General features: G+C 35.0%; 1 protein-coding gene across 1 annotated transcript in view; it reads left to right on the top strand.

Moving 5' to 3' along the window:
* The window catches only part of LOC110445064 (myc box-dependent-interacting protein 1-like), a 38,588-nt gene extending 18,919 nt beyond the window's left edge, over positions 1–19,669 (top strand). Inside the window, exons 4-14 of the mRNA XM_021489421.1 lie at positions 7,617–7,711; positions 8,064–8,159; positions 9,186–9,293; positions 10,076–10,161; positions 10,730–10,805; positions 11,011–11,105; positions 11,605–11,759; positions 12,504–12,670; positions 13,054–13,455; positions 13,888–13,989; positions 14,937–19,669. Coding sequence (XP_021345096.1) covers positions 7,617–7,711; positions 8,064–8,159; positions 9,186–9,293; positions 10,076–10,161; positions 10,730–10,805; positions 11,011–11,105; positions 11,605–11,759; positions 12,504–12,670; positions 13,054–13,455; positions 13,888–13,989; positions 14,937–15,020 — 1,466 coding nt within the window. The 3' untranslated portion in view covers positions 15,021–19,669. The remainder of the gene's footprint in view (positions 1–7,616; positions 7,712–8,063; positions 8,160–9,185; positions 9,294–10,075; positions 10,162–10,729; positions 10,806–11,010; positions 11,106–11,604; positions 11,760–12,503; positions 12,671–13,053; positions 13,456–13,887; positions 13,990–14,936) is intronic.

The following is a 19,669-nucleotide window of genomic DNA, read 5'->3' as shown; positions in this document are numbered from 1 at the left end:
TTGCAGGCCCTTTTGATATTCTGAAAAAATAGACATTATAGTCATACTTTTTATGTCTGGCCTCTAAATGGTACAGGGCACTTCGTTTAACTCTTGTCCCTATGTACATATGACACACTTACATCCTTGTAAGGTTTTTGCACTAAGGTCAGTTAGGGTCATAGCACTGCAGCTAGGGTCATCCAACTTAACATGCTTATGTGCCTTTATGAGAAGAATGTGTTTTAAGTTACCTTTGTCCTCTGACCTTGACCTTGATGACCTTGCTTTAATTTTGAAGTGTGGGAGCGAGACATCTGTGTCTTACAGACAATGTTTAGAGCAAGTTCAGATCTGTAGATTATGGTGAAGACATCAGATTCTTGGACCAGAATAGTGGACGTTTATAAGGGATGGGATGTTTAGAAAGTCAAATAAGGTAGTTAAGTTAATGGGTAAAGAGTTTTGTATTTTTCAAAATGTCAAATAGAATATCTTTAAATTAACAAACATGGTCTCATTATTTAAAATGCATAACATTACGTAAGCATGGTAACTATTATGTCATGCAAAACTATAAAAAAAATAAAGAACTTAGATCGATTTTTTCGATGTAATTTACTCTAGGTATATGGTAAAATGATTAGTTGTGTGGACCATGACTTAATATCAACAATATAAAAGATCCATTTATGTAAATTTGCATAATTGAAATATATATTTTTCTCAAACATTTCCCTAAAAGTAAACTCATGTAGAAGGACATTTATGTATGATTTTTCTGGATTCATTTATACCTAACAAGCCATATAATATCATGTATAGCTAGTCGGTTTGGTTTGGTTTGTTTGTGTTTTACGTCCTATTAACAGCTATGATCATTTAAGGTCAGTACCTGGAGACTGCCCCTTGTAGGTCTCGAACCCACAACCCAGTGCTGGAGGGCTAGTGGTAGCAGAATGTCAGACGCCTTAACCACTTGGCCACCGCGGCCCCATGGTAGCTAGTCTGTAAAATACGCCGTAACAGCAGATACTAACCAGATTAATGTCATATATCAGTAAATACCCGAAAGTTTATATAATCAACAGTAAATTGCAACCAAAGGCCTTATGGGCATCTTCTTTTTGTTCTTTAACTCCATCCCTGAAGACACATTTGAACTCTTCAAATTCAAAGGTTGGAAGAGTTCTTTTGAAATTTCAGGGGTGAATGAGTTAAAGTATACCTTAATAGTTGCTAAAAAAATTCAAACAGGATAACTGAAGATAACATTTCATCTTCGTTTTAAAGATTTTGTATTAAAAATCACTCTAGCCAATTAAATTAGTTTGATAGTCACTTTATTGTGAGATGCCTGGTGGTTTGACAGATATGTAAGTAGAAACTCGTAAAATTTGATTCTATAAATCATAGTTTAGATACCAAGTATTGTATTTTCTAATGCTTATGTGTCTCCATTTAAATAATGCTTATTCCGATTTGATTCAGAATTGGAACAAAGGTGTTTTACATTTTTGGATGTATATTGTATCTCAGGTGGTAAATTCATCATCTATTGCTAGAAGCTCATTTGATGTTATTTTTGGTGTTGAACTTTGACTTTTTCTGGGCCTTTTTAGAATTCAGGTGACATATGGGGCTTGTCAGATCAGAAGGTTTACATAAACAGTAACAGAAGCCCCATTAGGTAGCAATGTTACTCCAACACGTTTGAAAAAAATCTATATTAGTAACTGACCTGGTGGTGTGTATCAGGTATAAATTGTGTCATTAGAGGGGTAAAGGGCTAGTACAGAAGTGATTTTATTTATAGTAGCCGATCTTATAGCAAGTAAGGTTACACAAACATTTAAATGGTTTTTAATGTAGCATTATTTTACTGTTAAACTAAGCATGACTTGTACATTTTTGCTTCTATTTCATTTAAGGACTTTTTGCGGAAAGAGATTTCAGCTTGAATAAGTAGATACTTTTCTGTATCCAGGGATTGGGGGTAGATGTTCATTGCAATACTTCAAACTCTGCATCAATTTTCTCTGGGTTAACCCTGCCATCAGTCATGGAGTTGATGAATTAGGAGCATGTAGCAGGGGATTTTAATTGGGAGATTTTTCATTGCAAATTTTGGAGCAGAAACAGCAGAATTCATTTGTTACATGTACCAGTTAATTGCCATAGATCCAACAATTTCCAAACAGAAAAAAATTAGGTTTGTTTCTAGACACATTTCACTAAGGTAGATATTTCTTGCATCACGTCAAATGGTAGCGAGATTTTGATTTTCTGTTTTTGAAGACTTAATATAGGGCCCTTTTGAAGTAAGGATGTATCACAGGTACAACCATAAATCATCTTTCACTAATTAAGAGCATTGGGAATTCCTTTGTGTAGGTGTAGATTTATTCATTATTTATCATTGTACTTTTAAATTCATCAACTTATTCAAGCAAACTTTGCTTTAATTCTCGTAAGGCAAAAATTTAAAATCATTTCAAAGCCCCACTGTTTCTTTTACTTCTCTTTGATTGGTGGAAGAGAAGTTTAAGAAACAAGCAAGCTTTGAAACAATGTTCAATGTTTAACATCATCTCCAAGTTTGAGGCTTTGCCATGTACCTTACTTTCCCCCTGTTGTTAAAAGTTGGAGGTATTCCGTGTGAATATTGACCTTGGAATGCTAATAGCCCCTGGGATGGGAGTACATCACAAAATGGTGCCTTAAGTTCATCATACTTAAGTAAATAACACTTACTCTGATTCTGCACCAGAGTGCATGGTTGGCTCAGACTCGCACCAGTGTTTGTATCTAGTGTACCTAGCCAACTCCAGTGACAAGTCTGATATATGTCAGGTCTGTCCTTGTTTGAACTCTGGTCACCTGGTGGTCACCTCGGGCTAAACATGATCATACACAGAGAGTGTGCAAATACTATTTCATCAAGTTAATATCTATTAGGTTTACATTAACTAAATGATTAAAACAAATTGAATTACGGTGTTTAAATATAAACTGATTTTCTAATGTGCTGGTCTGTGACATTCCACGGAAGGTAATTTTTCAGTATCCATGACTACCTGTACATTCGCTGCCAAGTATTTCCACCTACTGTAAATCATAATATTTCGCCCCCAACATATTGTTGACCTCTGACCTTTTGAATACAAATACATCCATGTTGAAATCACCCACAAACATTTAGGGGTACTGCTAACTAAATGTGTGTTGAATTTACCCTCATTTATTTGGGGTATTTTAATTTGCTCTCTCCTTCAACAGTACAAAGACAAAAGTAAAATTGAGACAAAAATTACCGTTTAACAGTACATAAATGCATGCACTGAAACAATAATATTTGTATGCCCTCATCACAAAGTAGAGTGGGCTTTGCGTTTTTACCTTTTCAGCTCATATGAGTGAAGATCGAGGTGTTTATCTTTTGTTACGAGCATTTTCTACTTTGTTACTCAACCATCCACCTCACATGAATATTCTACATATACCGTGAATAATTTGTACTGTTCCCTTGAAAACTTTAAGGGTGACAAAATTAATTGTAATTCAGTGTGTATAGAGTATGTAAAATCTGATTGTTTTTGATTGATCAGCCTCTGGTAATATTGGCAACAAACAAAATCATTCAATATTCATTGAAGCTCTGATCTAGGAGTTCCAAAAAATGCTTAAAATCGATTTATAAGGTTCTAACACATGGCTCTACCAGCAACTGACAGAATGTTAGCTGCCTTGATTTTGTTCTGTGGAATGGAAGAAGCGCTGGAGTATTGTTAAATCTCGGTTATCGGTACACCATATCATATCCAAGGAGTAGTCACATCGGAGGAAGCAGGAAGATACTGATACATAGCTATCAGTAACCAGATCCTGTACTTCGCAGATCTGACAAAGATTAGGAGACCAAAATGTTTTCACTCTTCATCGTTGGGCACGAGTTTGGCCTTGAATGACCTTGATATGTGATGTTGTATGTTAAAGTGTTAGTTAAGATCTTATTTGTCGCATAGGCTGTGACACTCCGACAGAAAGCCATTAATTAAAGCCATAAAGAATACCCAATTATGACCGCATTCTGTGTTTGTTAAGAATGTAGTGACACAATTTTGGTGTCGAGAATAATATGACATGAACAAAAACATAATATACGCTCCATTTTGACGCAATCCTTATTTTGAAATAACAAACTTTCAAAAATGTAGAAATATGGTATATTTCTGTCTGGCATGATTATTTTAGTTAATTTGTATTATGCTGGCCAGGATTAATCATCATAAACGGAGTTGCCCATGATTTATTGGCATACCGGAGGATGTCCGTGTTAAATCTGCATTTACCTTGTTAATTTGTCTGGTAATACGCCCAGGTCTGTTAATAAGCCTACCCATATATATAACAGTTCAGCAGAAATGAAAACTAATTCTATTAAGTTTTCCTGTAGTAAGACCACACTCCTACATAGGCATATTTTGCAAAAGTTATATTTCTGGAAAAATGTTTGCATGTGTATGTATATATGTGTGTATTACCTCATTAGTTCCTGAAAGTCACTAGTGGTACTGATATCTATAATACAGCCAGGACGTTACTCAAGTAGGTATTTCCTTGTTTTAATACCGGCCTCGCTCTATGTCAACATAATACTATTCATTATACCCGATATGTATACATATAAACAACACAATTTATGTTAACCTAGACACTAATTCAAAGTATATCTTTCTTTTTCCATTGAACAATGAGGTCAAGTGATGTATCAAACTAGATAATTTATAATATATAATAGTAATAATTTGAGGTTCCTATATACCGCTTTATCACAACCAAGTTTGTAGGTCATCTCAAAGCGGTTAACAAATTATTATCCATGGTTATAGGGCCTTTGCAACCAGCCAATATCTTTCTTAACTCCCTGGGAAGCATACAGCCGGTGCTGCCATTTCAGCGCTTACAGCTGGCATTCAACAATTCTAGCACTGCCAAACCCCGTACTCATTTACAGCTGAGTAGAATGGAACCAGCGGAGTTAATTATCTAGTTCAAAGATACAACACAGTGCCATGACGTGACTCGAACCCACAACCCTTCAGTCACAAGCCCGGCGTCCTACCATTAGATTACTGTGCCTCCAAAATTAATTCCAGATTTAGGTTGTTTCCTTTTTCAATGTAAACAATACAGAGAAATTGAAATCAAATGTCTTTTTACTTAGATTCCAAAAGTTCCACAACCTCCAGTGGACCGATTCTAAATCAAATTCAGTAGTTCAATAAAAACAAGCGATAATAATAAAATTTCAGTAATTAAAGGGAGACAATCCCTTTAACTGCCTTAGTTTGATTTGTTTGATATCCATAAGAATCCTATACGTACAGACTTGTCAGATTTTACAAAGCAAGCGTCTCCATTTTACGACCTTATTATATTATATGATTAACACCAGTCCATCTGTCTAGCTGAATGATAATGATGTCGTGAAGATATAACTAGGCCTGGTGTCACCATATATAGCTCGCAAAGAACAGAATTCAAACCTAAGTTACATCTCCTCATATCAAACTTGACGTTTAATGTTGACAAGTATGGAAACAAAAGGTAGATGTCACTAGCAGGTATATTAATAGACATATTTGTACATATTAATTAAGTACCAAAAAAATGGTGTATGTCTGATCCACACTTAGCTGTCACAGTTTTACATTTACATGTGTTACTGCCTCCGTAATTAACTTTCACGACAGCAGCTGGGGAAATTTGTTGTTAATTGAAAAATTTGTCTGATGTAAAACTTTCATTACCATAGCAACAGCCATTCCAAATGTCTGACAAAAAATATGTATAACGTGTTTCAATATAAACCTGAAAAAACTCAGAAACGCATATGTTTTGTATAATGAATGGCTATGCAAATAATGAAAAGTGCATTTGTTTTCTGTGGCGTAAAACGAAATACAAAAATGTTTTTTATGCACAATTTGATACTAAACACATGTAGCAATTACACTTAGGTATAGCCACTTTATACAAGGAAGGATAGTCAAAGGGTTTCTCAAGCATGTTTAAAGGTCATGATGCATCAGACACAGGATGTCTGCTCATCTTTTCTAAATCAGAATAAAACAAAAATTACTCATGTGTTTACACTTAAATACAAACCATCACTTATCTGGCTTTGTTTACAAGGTTTTTATAGGCTTGGAAATCCACAAAACTTACCAAATTGTCCGAACAAATCACAACATTAGAGTTTTAGCTCTAAAAAGCACTAAATGTTATGGTTCATATCAGAAAAGGTACTTACCCAAGTAAAAAATGTCACAAATGTTTGCTGCCAATGGTTGTCTAATGTTATTTGAGGCGGGAGGAGGGGCCTCAAAACTATGCCGATCAAATTGCATTCATAGTGCTATGAATGTAACTTCTTCTGGTAATGTTATAGAGCAACTTGCAGTGGAAATGTAAATATATTTATGTAAAACTAGTATTCAGACACATTCAAAGTACAATGCAATCGAGAAAGCTCACATTTTGAGTGTAAAATCAATTTTTTTGTATATTTTAATTATTTGAAGATGAAGATTTCAAATTTAAACTGAAATTGAACTGTGTGTACCTTCAATATTTTGAAGCTGAATGTGAAAATTGATATTTCCTGGATTTGGATATGATTCATCATATGACGTTATAGCAGCGTGTTTATGACATATCTAATATGGTACTTGTTACAAGTTGTGGTACGATATACCATGAAGACCGGTGCCCATTACACCGAGTTATGAATACTGGGACAGAGGGCAGATTTCCGGCTAAGTTTTAATCTGTGACAGGCTGTGTCATTATTTGTAGTTCGGTGATTCATCATCTTGTGACAGTGATTTAGGACATGTTGACGAAAAAATGTAAACATTCCCAAGTTTTTTATGGACCACCTTATTCTTCATTTAATAATATTGTCTTTCATCCCATCATTTACAAGTCCCCACTGCCCCTGGTATTCTTTCTGGTCCGAAATCCCATCCCTTTAACATAATTTACCAACTAACTTGAAAAAAGTGTCTCATGGTTATTTTGTGAGAAGTTTGGAAGGTTCTGGAATCCCTCCGATTTACTCAAATTGCTTAGTGCAATGGAGACCTATTAGGTTTAATACATTATATTTTGCATCTTGATATTTTTTAGATATTTGTTGTAGATACGTTGGTTATTAAGTATATTTTGGAATCTGTACACGTCATATTATTCTCGTATGTTTATCATTTATGAAATAATCAACATGTGTATGTGTTATTGTATCCAGTGGTCATATTCTCTCGGTTTATAGCTGATGTACATGGATGTTAAATTAGAAAATATACACATGTCCACATGTATACTCACTGGAAAAGCAAATGTGTCCATGACTAGTCACACTTGAGCAAATAAAACATACATACACCTGTTTATTGCCAAATTATGCATGATTATTAAACATTGAAATATATTGTTATATCACCAAATATTGGAATACCTGTTCATTTTGAACATTTTGTATAATACAATTTTTAAGGTAAAACTTGCTTATCAATTATCAGAAATAAATTTCAACATTTGGCTGACTGCAACTGTTTCTGATTTACTTGCAGCAATGCAGAATGCGTCGCGGTCCCTGTTTGCCACAATACAGGAGACCTATGAGGAGGAATGGGAAGGTGGCAGCAAAATACATGAAAATCTTCAGGTGTGTAACAGAAAGTGCCAGGATTTCACCATAATCTTGAAGTGAATTACAGGGTGTATCTCAATGATACAACTAGGTTTATAAATACATATTCATAAACTTCGTGAAAATTCTGTTGATCACTAAGTTTGTTCATGGTCACGGTTCTACTGCACCAACACTTGATCATTACATTGCTGACTGTGAAGTCATGGGAAAATGGCAAGATCTAAAGCTCTAATTCCAAGTGAAGTGTGCTATGATTGACTATGTTAATGTTATTATGAACTTCAAACTTTAGTGAAATGATATAACAATTGTGTGGTATATAGAGTGTTCAATGAAATAATGATGAACTATTATTTTCTTGCAGTCCATGGAGTTGATGTGGGCAGACTTCATCCAAAACCTTCAGGAAAGAGTTCAGGAACCGATGGCAACCTACACAAGTCATATAATACCCCTCAAGGTAGGTACAGTAGCCATGACAACCAACACAAGTCATATAACACCCCTCAAGGTAGGTACAGTAACCATGACAACTAAACAGGTCATATAACACCCCTCAAGGTAGGTACAATAACCATGACAACTAAACAGGTCATATAACACCCCTCAAGGTAGGTATAGTAGCCATGACAACTAATCCGTTCATATAACACTCCTCAAGGTAGGTACAGTAACCATGACAACCAACACAAGTCATATAACACTCCTCAAGGTAGGTACAGTAACCATGACAACTAAACCGGTCATATAACACTCCTCAAGGTAGGTACAGTAACCATGACAACCTACACAAGTCATATAACTCCCCTCAAGGTAGGTACAGTAACCCTGACAACCTACACCAGTCATATAACACCCCTCAAGGGAGGTACAGTAACCATGACAACCTACACCAGTCATATAACCCCCCTCATGGTAGGTACAGTAACCATGACAACTAAACAGGTCATATAACCCCCCTCAAGGTAGGTACAGTAACCATGACAACTAACCCGGTCATATAACACTCCTCAAGGTAGGTACAGTAGCCATGACAACCTACACAAGTCATATAACACCCCTCAAGGTAGGTACAATAGCAATGATACCAGTCATATAATGACCTCAGGGTGGGTAAATCACTATGGCAACTACACCAGTCATATAACACCCCTCAAGGTAGGTTCAATAACCATGGCAAATATACCAGTTATATAACAGTCTCAGGATGGGTAAATTACCAAGGCAACTACCCCCTCCCCCACTCCCCTGTCCTGAGTTGGTACAATTATGATGGCACCTACAATAGTAGACCAATCTTACACCTGATATTTAGTTGCCTTGGTAACCACCATTTGTGGTATCATATCATATTTATTATTATATTGTTATGATGGGTAAAGGAACCTAACAGAAATATTTTGGTTCCATTCTGTTCTGTAAAACCACCCAAGCTGGTTGTTGTTTTTACCAAGCTCTGTGTTTATGCATTAATGTTCTTTTACAGACACGAATAGCTAAACGAGGACGTAAGATGGTCGACTACGATAACGCAAGACACAATTTGGATGTCGTGCAGAATGCAAAGAAAAAAGATGAAAACAAAATTGCCAAGGTAAAGAAATCATTTTTTTTGTTTACAATGAAATATTATTAAAACTTGTTTATAACATATCCAAGTTGACCTAAATAATTTAGGCATTATTTAAAGTAAAACATTAGATTAGATTGATTAGTTTTGGAAATATGCACTTCATTAAGAAGTAGTTTTGTAATGACAAAAAGCAGTATACATTATCACCAAATTGTACTATGGACTGTTACCATTTTCAAGCTTTTCACTCCTTCATCGATCCCATGCCTGATTTATGATAAGTAGGGCTGCAATGATACGCATACCTCACAATACGATACATGCTGTGGTACAATGCTTACGACACCATGTGTATCACAATATAAACATCTGCTTGAAAGGTTAACTTCATAATGATTGAGTGCAGGATTTTATCGAGTTTTTTCATAGACTTAAATAGTAAATACTATCAAAAGATATCTTTGTATGATTTCTAACACCAGTATTTTTGAGTATGACTGTACAGTGGACCACATCTTCATTGAAAGATTCAAAACATTTCAGTACACTTTTTTAGAGTTTGGTGAAAATTGATATATAACTTAAGTACTGTTATCGTATCGCAATACAGACAAACAAAACAATTTGATACGATACTCAAGAAAGTGTCATGATACGATATGATATGACATATAGTTGCAGCCCTTATATGAAAACCAGTTACAAATTCATCATTAATATATTTTTACCTGATGAACTATTGACCTTTGTCCTAACGGTTCTGTCTTCATTAGATTTCACGAAAAAACATATTTCTTTTGAAGGCAAAGGACGATGCTGAACAGGCAAAGATGATCTACACTGAGATGAATGACTATCTCCATGCCGACCTCCCAGAGTTCTACAACAGGTATAGCTGTACCAACGCTCCTAATCGTTGGATTTTATGTTTTTCCTTAAAATACACCTTCAGCATTTTCGTACTTTTGAGAGCTGACAATTCTTGTGCTATTTTATATTGTTTGAAGTTTGAATGTATTCAATGGATTGTGACACTTACTAAAAATGATTGAGCATGTTAAATCGGGATAATTTTACGATGGTTCTATTTTTGATTTTTTTGTAAATATAAATATAATATACACAACCTGGAAACAAGACACAGCCGACACCTGGATTCCATTCCATTATTGTATTTCTATCTACACCTCGCCACGATCTCGGATGTGCAACTCGCTCTAAAACTTAAACTGCGATGTTTTAACAGTAGTCACATTTTTGTGCATAGACCCAATTCGCGAAAAAAAGCCAGTAAAAATAAAACTACAGCTATTTTCAAGAAATTTGCAAAAACTAACCTATGTAAAAATATCACGATTTACGGTAAAATGCGTCTGTACACATTGGATATGTGGCTGAGGTAACTATATTGTTCAGTAAGAAAGATTGTTGACATTACAAGCTTTTGTATTTTTCAGTCGTGTTAGTATGTATGGTTCAATATTTGAAAAACTCTTCGGCACAGAAAGTGTGTTCCACTCTGAGCTTGGAAAGGTAAGAACTTCAACAGTTTTCTGACAAAGTCTTTAAAAAAAAATTCAAGTGGACATTTACATTTGACCAATATCTGTCACCAGACTGAAAACCTAAAAAATGTATTAGCTATACTTTCAATGACATTACCATTTTAGTTTCTTAGCGTCACTGTAATGATGATGATGTGGATGTCAACCATTAACATGTCCTATTTTGTCCACAGTTATCTGATGACGTAAGTGACATCTCAAAACATTTAGCGAGTGAGAACCAGTTTTCCTACAGACCACGCCCCATCAGCAAGGCTTTGTCACATGAGTAAGTGTTGTCAGCCTCGAAATGGCTTCTGAGAACACAGCTATAACTTTTACTAGACACAATGTATGTGAATAAGGGGTCAAATACATATCCACTATGCTACAAGACATGATGTATGTTTTGTTAGTACTGAAGCAACATTACTAGGAATAATTTCAAAATGGTCAACTTCCTTATAAAGGTCTGTAACCAATAATTCTCTTTTTAGGTCACCTGAGCTTTAGCTCAAGTGACCTATTGCTATCCGTTTTCGTCCGTCGTCCGTCGTCCGTTANCATCTGCTGGATAAACGAACTACTTGGTAGTGAAACAGACATAAAAACAGTCAATCAATCAATAAATCAATTCACTTCTTTTGAGTATAGAGATAATAACTTAATCCTGGAGATTAGGGGTTAAGTGAGTTTATTGTTAAATGTTCAAAAGTCATAATAGATGTTATGATGAAGTTTGAGGAAAAATGAAAAACAAATTGATGGTATCGGTTGATTTTTTACAGAAACACACATGTAGTGAATGGAGAGAATGGCGACCATACTAACGGCAACAGTGGATACGAGTCGTCCAGCCCAGTAAGCACACCCACACGACCATCACAGCCTCCAATGTTAAACGGCCATGAGGAAGACGAAGGGCATCATTCATCGCCGGAAAGTAGGTCACCAAGTACAACTAGTGTTACATTCGCGTATACCGGTCGAAATGGTACAGGGGGAGCAGAAATATTTCACGATAAACTAATGCACTTGGACCATTCTATAAGCAGAGCTTTAAATGCACAGTTTCGTAGAATAAATAACAATGTATCAAGAATATTATGCCCTTCTTTCACGCGTCCACTGAATTACATAACGTATCTTAGAAACTACATGTGGCTTGACATTGTTTTAGAAAGAAATAACGCAAATAGTCTGCATTTTAGTTTCGGTCAGGTTCGTCTGGACCTCTCAATTAACTAGTGGCGAATATTCCTGAGGTCAGCTGCGGTTCAGATCTGTGCCTGTCTTTTTCTTTAAAGGTTCAACCTAGTTGAACCGGATACGCGAAAGGGACCTAGGTCACATGTGTGATAACAAATAAACGGTTCAAGTCAGAAATAGGAGGTGATATCCAGTTAGATTTCCATAATGCTTTTGGTAGTAGGTCGGGAAGAAATAGCATTCTGAAATTGGGTCATATGGAAAGCCTGTCACAATCCTTAGAAAAGGTGATACAAAGTGCCGTGATTTAAAAAAAAAAGAAGACATACTGCCTGTGATTCAACTGGTTTGGGGAATTTAGAAGTCCTCCAAAGCGTTTCATATGTAGATACTTTGTTTATTGGAATTTTTCTTATTGAAAAGATAAAATGATACCATGTGATTTCAAATGTGTACATATTCTGTAAATTCATTTTAGGCCCAGTGTACCAGAATAACATGTCCTTCCAAGAAACTGTGCCCCTGTCCCCGCCCCAGATCGACAATAAACCAGAGGAAGAAATAGTGACTCCACCCCAAGTAGAAAGTCAGCCTCCACAGCCAGTTGTTGCAGAGCAGACCACTAACACTCAGGAGCAGAAAGAGGTCACTATTACTATGATAGATTTACTATACTTCAACCAACCTTCAAGAATTCTTTCAATAATTGTTTGCTTCATACCAAAACTATCATTTCTTGTTTTGGACTGCCTTTATCATTCTCAGTCCCTTCCTACTCATCACTAAGTAATTCCAGTTTCAATTAATTCTGTAAAAGGATACAACACTTGCATTTGATGTTATGATTATCTGAAAGAAAGGAATACTTTCTTCATGAGCTTTAAGTCGCACTGTGTTTATACAACTTCGTTAGATTTTTTGATTTTTTTAAAGTTAACTTTCAAGATGATTAAGTTAAACAGTCAGAGAATTGTTTGGTTTTAAAAAGCTCTGGTGATTTAAATGTCTGTTGACTATACATGTTGCAGACCGAGGAAACCAAAGACACGAACGAAGAAGCATCCACCTCTCAGGAAACACCCACCACCAAAGACACATCCTCTCAGGAGATACCAGATAAGGAACCTGTCATTGATGCTCCTGACTATCCTCCACCAGCTGTCCCCCTAAACCTCCCTCCCACCAGCGACTCGCCTGTGATGCAGATGAAGGAGGAGGAGTCGTTACCTACGGAGGAGCCAGAGCCTAAGGCAGGGGGTCCAGAACCTGAGGCAGAGGAAGCACCAATATACGATATTGTCCCGTCACCCGCAGAAACAAAACAAACAGAGGTAGAGGACACAAGTAAATTCGACGATGACAATTTGTACGAAGTGCCAAAGTCCAATGCACCAGTGGTAGAGAAACTACCCGAGGGAACTCTGTATATGGTTAGTACTATTAACTAACCTCTCACCGACAAAATCGTTCCTGATATAAGTTCTAGTGGAATAGATCGTTATATTATTGCTTACATCTTCATTGTGAAAAAAAAAAGTGGGCAATGCATGAACCTCTAAGCTTTACAGGAAATGTACAGAGTTTGTTCAGATTATAGTTTGTTTAAATTAGTTCACCTGTTAGCAAGTAAACCAAAGAATTAATTTCTATGAAAGTGTTTCTAAATACACACAATGTACGTATTAAACGTGTGGCAACGTTTCAATACCCACTGGTCCCTTTGTCAAGCTATGACCCATAGGCTTGACAACGTTGAAACGTTGCGACACGTTTGATACGTACATTGTTTGTGTATAAAGTAAAACTTTGATATTACAAATTTCCAAACTGATGAATCTTATTGAAGATTATTTCTATAACAGGTTGTGACCACTCATTCCTACACCAAGGAGGATGAAGACGAACTAAGCTTTGAGAAAGGTGATGTGATATATGTGATGGAATACGATGGCACGGAGGATTTGGTGAGTAGCTCTGCTCAAGGGTCTGTGAGCATTAAAGATGTATATATCCTTCAGTAAGCCCAGGGTGCCAACATTTAATATCTTGACTCTGGGGCTATTCCATAATTAATCGTACGGGTAGGTGGGAGGCAACTATTAATATATTATCGGTGTTGGGGTTGAAAAGTTTCGAGATTCCGAGGGCCAGGTCTGCATAACTTTCCTTATATGAAAGCACTTTTAAGATTTTATTGGGGGGTTTGGTCTCTGCAAAAGTGCCCCCCACCCCTCCCCAATGGTTAATTCTGGAACAGCCCTCAATAAAGGGGAATGGGAAAATGAAATTGCATTTGTTCATACTTCTAATGATTTGTTTATAACCAAATTCAGCATGAGCTTATTGCTTGATAAAATTTATATGGTGAAAAAAGAAATAAACTTCTACTAAAAAACATATTGATAAGCATTACCTGATAGTAAAGCTGCAAAATATTTAGGTAAATTAAAAATAAAATTTGGAATAGATTTATTGGCTTAAAAAGCAAATTTTAATTTTGAATACATGTTCTCAGTTCTAGTTGCCTGTTTCCCCCAAAGCATCATTCAATGTTTTTATTTTATTATAAAATATATCTTTCGCGAGATCAATTTTACAAACTGGATAATGAATTCCTACCTACACGCTTATAAATAAGTTCTCCTTCCTTACCTAGCTGATACATGTTTTGATATTTTGATATATTTCATTACATTAGATTGAACAATTGCATTGTCAAATTTAAGGCTTCTCATGTTTCAAGTCAACTTTAAAATATTGTTCCAACTCTTAATTTGGCACTAATAAAATTATAAGTGATTCATTAAGATCCAATCTGATATCCTTACTGCCTACAAGTATTGTATTAAAGATAGAAAAATCTGTTGTGAATATTTAAGCATTGATGAAATGTACTTGTTTTTTTCCCCAGGATGATGGGTGGTTGATGGGTGTGAAGAAGTTGACAGGTGTCAAGGGTGTCTTCCCAGAAAACTTCACGAAGCGTGAAAACTGAAACCAAACTTACTAACAGGGTTCTAATTGGCCAGTTGACCGGTGTCGGGAGAAAGTTTTATAGTTTGGGATGTCCCGAAAAAGGAAGTTTGAAGCTGAAGTATTCACTCAGAATATCTGCTTTTGATCAGCTTTGTGCTACATTGAGTCAAATACTTACTTGTGTTCAACAGTTGCTTTGAGAAAGAAATGTTCGTTCGAGAACAGTGAACACTGTTCGTACCGATCAAACAAAAAATACCATATAGTATATTCTGAGTATGGTACTCGGCTACTCCCTCCAGGCAGGAACGCACTGGACAAAATAGATTCTCCTCCCGTTGATTCATGTTTATGTTTGGATCCCTCCTGCAATATCCTGGATCAACACCATCGCCTGTGCTTCCCTAAATTTTAAGATTCTTTTGTGTCTGATGAAAAGAAAACTAAAAACTGTATTGCTATTTCGCTTCTCTTCCTATTTACATCGAGACACACAACACTTGCCATATCATATAAAAAAATCATGTGTATTCCTTTATAAACCCTTACAGCTGCAAATTACTTCTGTAATACTCAAAGAGCTTCATTTAGGCTATAAAGGAAGCATTGTATCAGATCATGGTCTAATGATTACGTTCAGTAGAACTTAATGCTACAGGGGCCGTTACGCAGGGTAATTCTGTTCGAAATATACAGATGTTCGGATAACACAGGTTGAATACACATATAATATAATAATATATGCTGTGAAACATGTAGCTGTTGTTCATAGTAAGTTTCCTATTAAAGTAAACTGGATCTAGTTTAAAATTAGGTTAATACTAGTGATAATAGCAAAAGAGAGTTGAAATACTTACAAATAGGGTATTTAAATTAATATTGCAATTAATGTATTTGCTAATTATGATTGGTGTGCAATTAAACTACAGAAAATGACCACCATTTAAACAAATGATTTTATGCAAATTGCATGGTGACCTGAGATCTAATAATATTATTCTTAGGGGTAAGAAGGGAATGTTGGAAATTTATTTTAATTATTCTGTGTTTTGATCGACTTATTATTCCTGTGCTACAGTGTGACAGATTTAAACTTAAGTTGTTTAGTTTTTGTTCTATGTTTGTAATGATGTATGCATCAATTGTTTGACATGTTTTTAGACAAGATATTGTTACTGTTGTGACGGCCTCAATTTTTGACAAAGGTCCTTGGGCAGACGTTCAGTATACTACATAATAATTCCGAAGTGATGTTGGACCCAGGAGTGAAGGTAAGGTTTAATGCTACAGATGTTATGGTGAATTCAAATTGCAGACATTTTGGTCAGAAGTTGAGTGTGCTAGTAGAAGGCTAGAAGTTCACTTGGCAGGAATAAAATTCCGGACAGTTTGGTTAGGAGCATCACAATGCTAGCTAGCGTTCTTCTGTTGTTGCAATGCAGACTGGAAATGGGGGAAATATATGAGGAAAGATAGAGGCTCACAGGAGCAATCTGGGAGCATTGTTTTACACGAAGACAAGCTTAAACTTCTGTTTTGTGCAAGATGGGCATATAATCCTGGGTAGGATTAGCTAGACGGGCGTGTGGGAATTCAGCTCTGATCAGAAGAGAGTGTGAATATTTGTGCAATGTAGTGGACTAGAGTCGTAAGTATAAATAGATCATCATAATGTGAAACAATTGGTAAATTTTTGCACCCTTTGTGTTATAACTTGACATTGCAAAATTACAAACAAGAAATATGTCGATCATACACAACTAGACTTAAAACTGCTTATTTAGTGAGATTAGGTCAAGAGATTTTTGTGTTAAAATGTTTTTCGTAAGATTTCAAATAGATGATGTTGGATCTGTTCTTGGAGATCTTGACCTTACCTCGAGTGCCTTGCCTGTATTATGATATATACTCTGGGATCAACTTCCTATTGGTACGAAAACGTCCTCCAGGATAATTACATGTATTCTTATTACAATGTTGTACATGAGTTAATCATTCAGAATCATTATTATTTTTTCTGCCATTGTAACTTTTGAAGTTTATTGTACATACATACTGTTTCATTATGAAAATATTATCTAAATTTTATAATGTTATGCATATTGGTGTTTCATATCCTATACGAATTATGTTACATACATATATATCATACTCCTTGTATACCATTTGAATCAGTTTACTTTCATTTTACATTTGTTATGTACAAAGTTTACGTTCAAGATTATACTTGTATACTTTATTTTGTATATAGAAATTTATGTTCTCACTTGCACAATAAGGATACAACTTAGTTTTGCATTTTTGATCTAGAACAATTCTTGCTCACATTTCTTTCAATTTTCTTTATTATTGAAGTTATTCCTTTTTTTTCCTTATTTAGAAGCTTCCGACAACATTCTTGCAAGTTATCCTAACACATCCTTTCTTCCCTAGATTTATACTCTGTCTATTTCTGACCATACCTAATTTCTTCTCTAAATGTTTACGTTTTCGCTATAACTTTCCATTATGAATTTTCTTTCCCAAGTACCGGTGGAACCTGGCTAGTTCTGACTCAGTAACTAAACCAAAACGTTTTCTGTCAGATTGACGACATGAAGATCCTTTAGTGAACATACCTGTTTCATTAATATAAATATTATGCTATTCAGAAACTTACAAGTTTCCACTGTACTTAAATAAAATCCTAATATAGCCGACATGGTACTTTCTACATCTTGCTTGATGTGATGTCTCTTCATCTGTTATTATTTCATGTCTATCAGAAGAATAGATTTTAATATGAAAAACATTACAAGAAATTTGAGATAATTTTGTTGTATCATCAATTATTGTCTGTTACAGCATGTAATCTTGCCATTATATAGGACTTATTTTGAGATCGTGTGCCTCCACTGCAGTTGCGATTTCTAATCAGGTAGAGATCAACTTTACCTGTGGAGAATTGGTGGTTGTAAAAATTGTATTATGTGTAGTATAAGGGTATGGACAAGGCAACAGGGGACGGATAAATTGATAAAATGATGATAGGTCTGGTCCATTTTTTACTGGTCCCTGTAGATATGGCTATGTCTTTCATGCTACCATGTCATGAACATTGGTTAACATTAAGAAACTATTACTATAGTTGAAGAAATATTCCTCATGATTTTTCGATTACCCCAATAATGCTTTTAAATGTGAAAACTTATCATAAGGAAGTTTCTTAAATTAAGAAATATCCAAGTAATTGGGGACTGGACAAGCAATTGTTCGTTAATAAAGATTTCTATATGGTTTTATAGAAATTTTCAATAACTGTTGTCATTTCAAATATATTTTTTTGGTACACAAAATGTCAGAGAGATGGAGCTAGGTCAATGATAAGTAGGATAAAATTTTGACTTCCACAACTTGAATCCAGACTTTTGTTTAGATGTACTACTCCAAAAATGTTTGAGGTTAATCATGGTGAGATCGACTTTTACATGCATGTCACAGTCGACATAATCATATCTGACCAGCGGTCACTTATCTTCGGAATAGATGTTGTACCTGCAGAATAATTTGGTTTTGATAACGATAATGTTAACAATCAGACATGCTAGTCTGGAACTATATGTGAACCAGCAAATTTACTCTCTGTAGATAACTATATATTCTGCATTGTTTACTATTTACGTACGAGTGCTACTGGTGTACTTAAGGGAAAGAAGGTCCTTTGGATTTTTCAGAGTACCTTTTATAATGTAAATAAGACTATCGGACCAATATTCGTTGAGAAAACAAATGATTTTCAGTTCCTGTTCCACGTGGCAGTGAAACTGGAACACTTCATCACATTCCAGAGAAGGGATATAATTCATATTTTTTTTATACCTATATCAATTATATATAGTTTTTATATGTATACATGAAATATATATATATACATGTTTCCATACTTGTTAATAATATTGTCAAATACTCAAAATCACAGTAAATAGATTTTATTTTTTTCAAAAACTAGTTATTTTCATGCAGATGGATTATATAAGAGAAACTCGGTACAGGTGCAATATAGTTTCCTATGCCATTTCATCTAATCAAATTTTGTGGTACTATCTACTTACATGGAGACTTATTTTGTATGGCAATATGTATAGAGAAAATTCAATTTCTTCAATGAAATTTTTCCAAAAGGACTTTTTGGTATGCATAATGGGTTGAATTGTTAATGCATTATTTTTGCACTAGGAGAAAAAAATGTAATTCATGCATAAGTAAATCGGCAGGATCACATCTTTCATGAATATTGTAATAGGCTGTAAAAAGTAAAAGGAAAAATTGAATAAAAAGGATGTTGGTATTGATTTTCAGATGATCATTTTCTTGCATATTAGTATTATAGAAAGTTTAGCAGCAGTGTTTCAAAAAACTGCAAAAATAAAACAACCACTAAAATTACCCACTGTACAGTATTACAAATTACTTGCATGAACTTGTTATCCGAGATAAAAAGTTCAGTTGACGAAATTTTCATGGATGAAATATTGATATGCTGTATAAATTGCATCAGTTTGATTTTTGCTGTACTTGTTTAATATATCAAGAACAAAGAAACTGCATTTTGTCTGGACTGTTTGCTAAATTGTTGTCATTCATTCTCTGTAAGTACATAAATTAAAATACTTTGAACTATAACATTTA

The sequence above is a fragment of the Mizuhopecten yessoensis genome, unplaced genomic scaffold (assembly GCF_002113885.1).
Source record: "Mizuhopecten yessoensis strain PY_sf001 unplaced genomic scaffold, ASM211388v2 scaffold2711.2, whole genome shotgun sequence".
In the NCBI taxonomy this organism is placed as follows: domain Eukaryota; kingdom Metazoa; phylum Mollusca; class Bivalvia; order Pectinida; family Pectinidae; genus Mizuhopecten; species Mizuhopecten yessoensis.
This window is presented reverse-complemented; position numbering and strand designations above follow the sequence as displayed.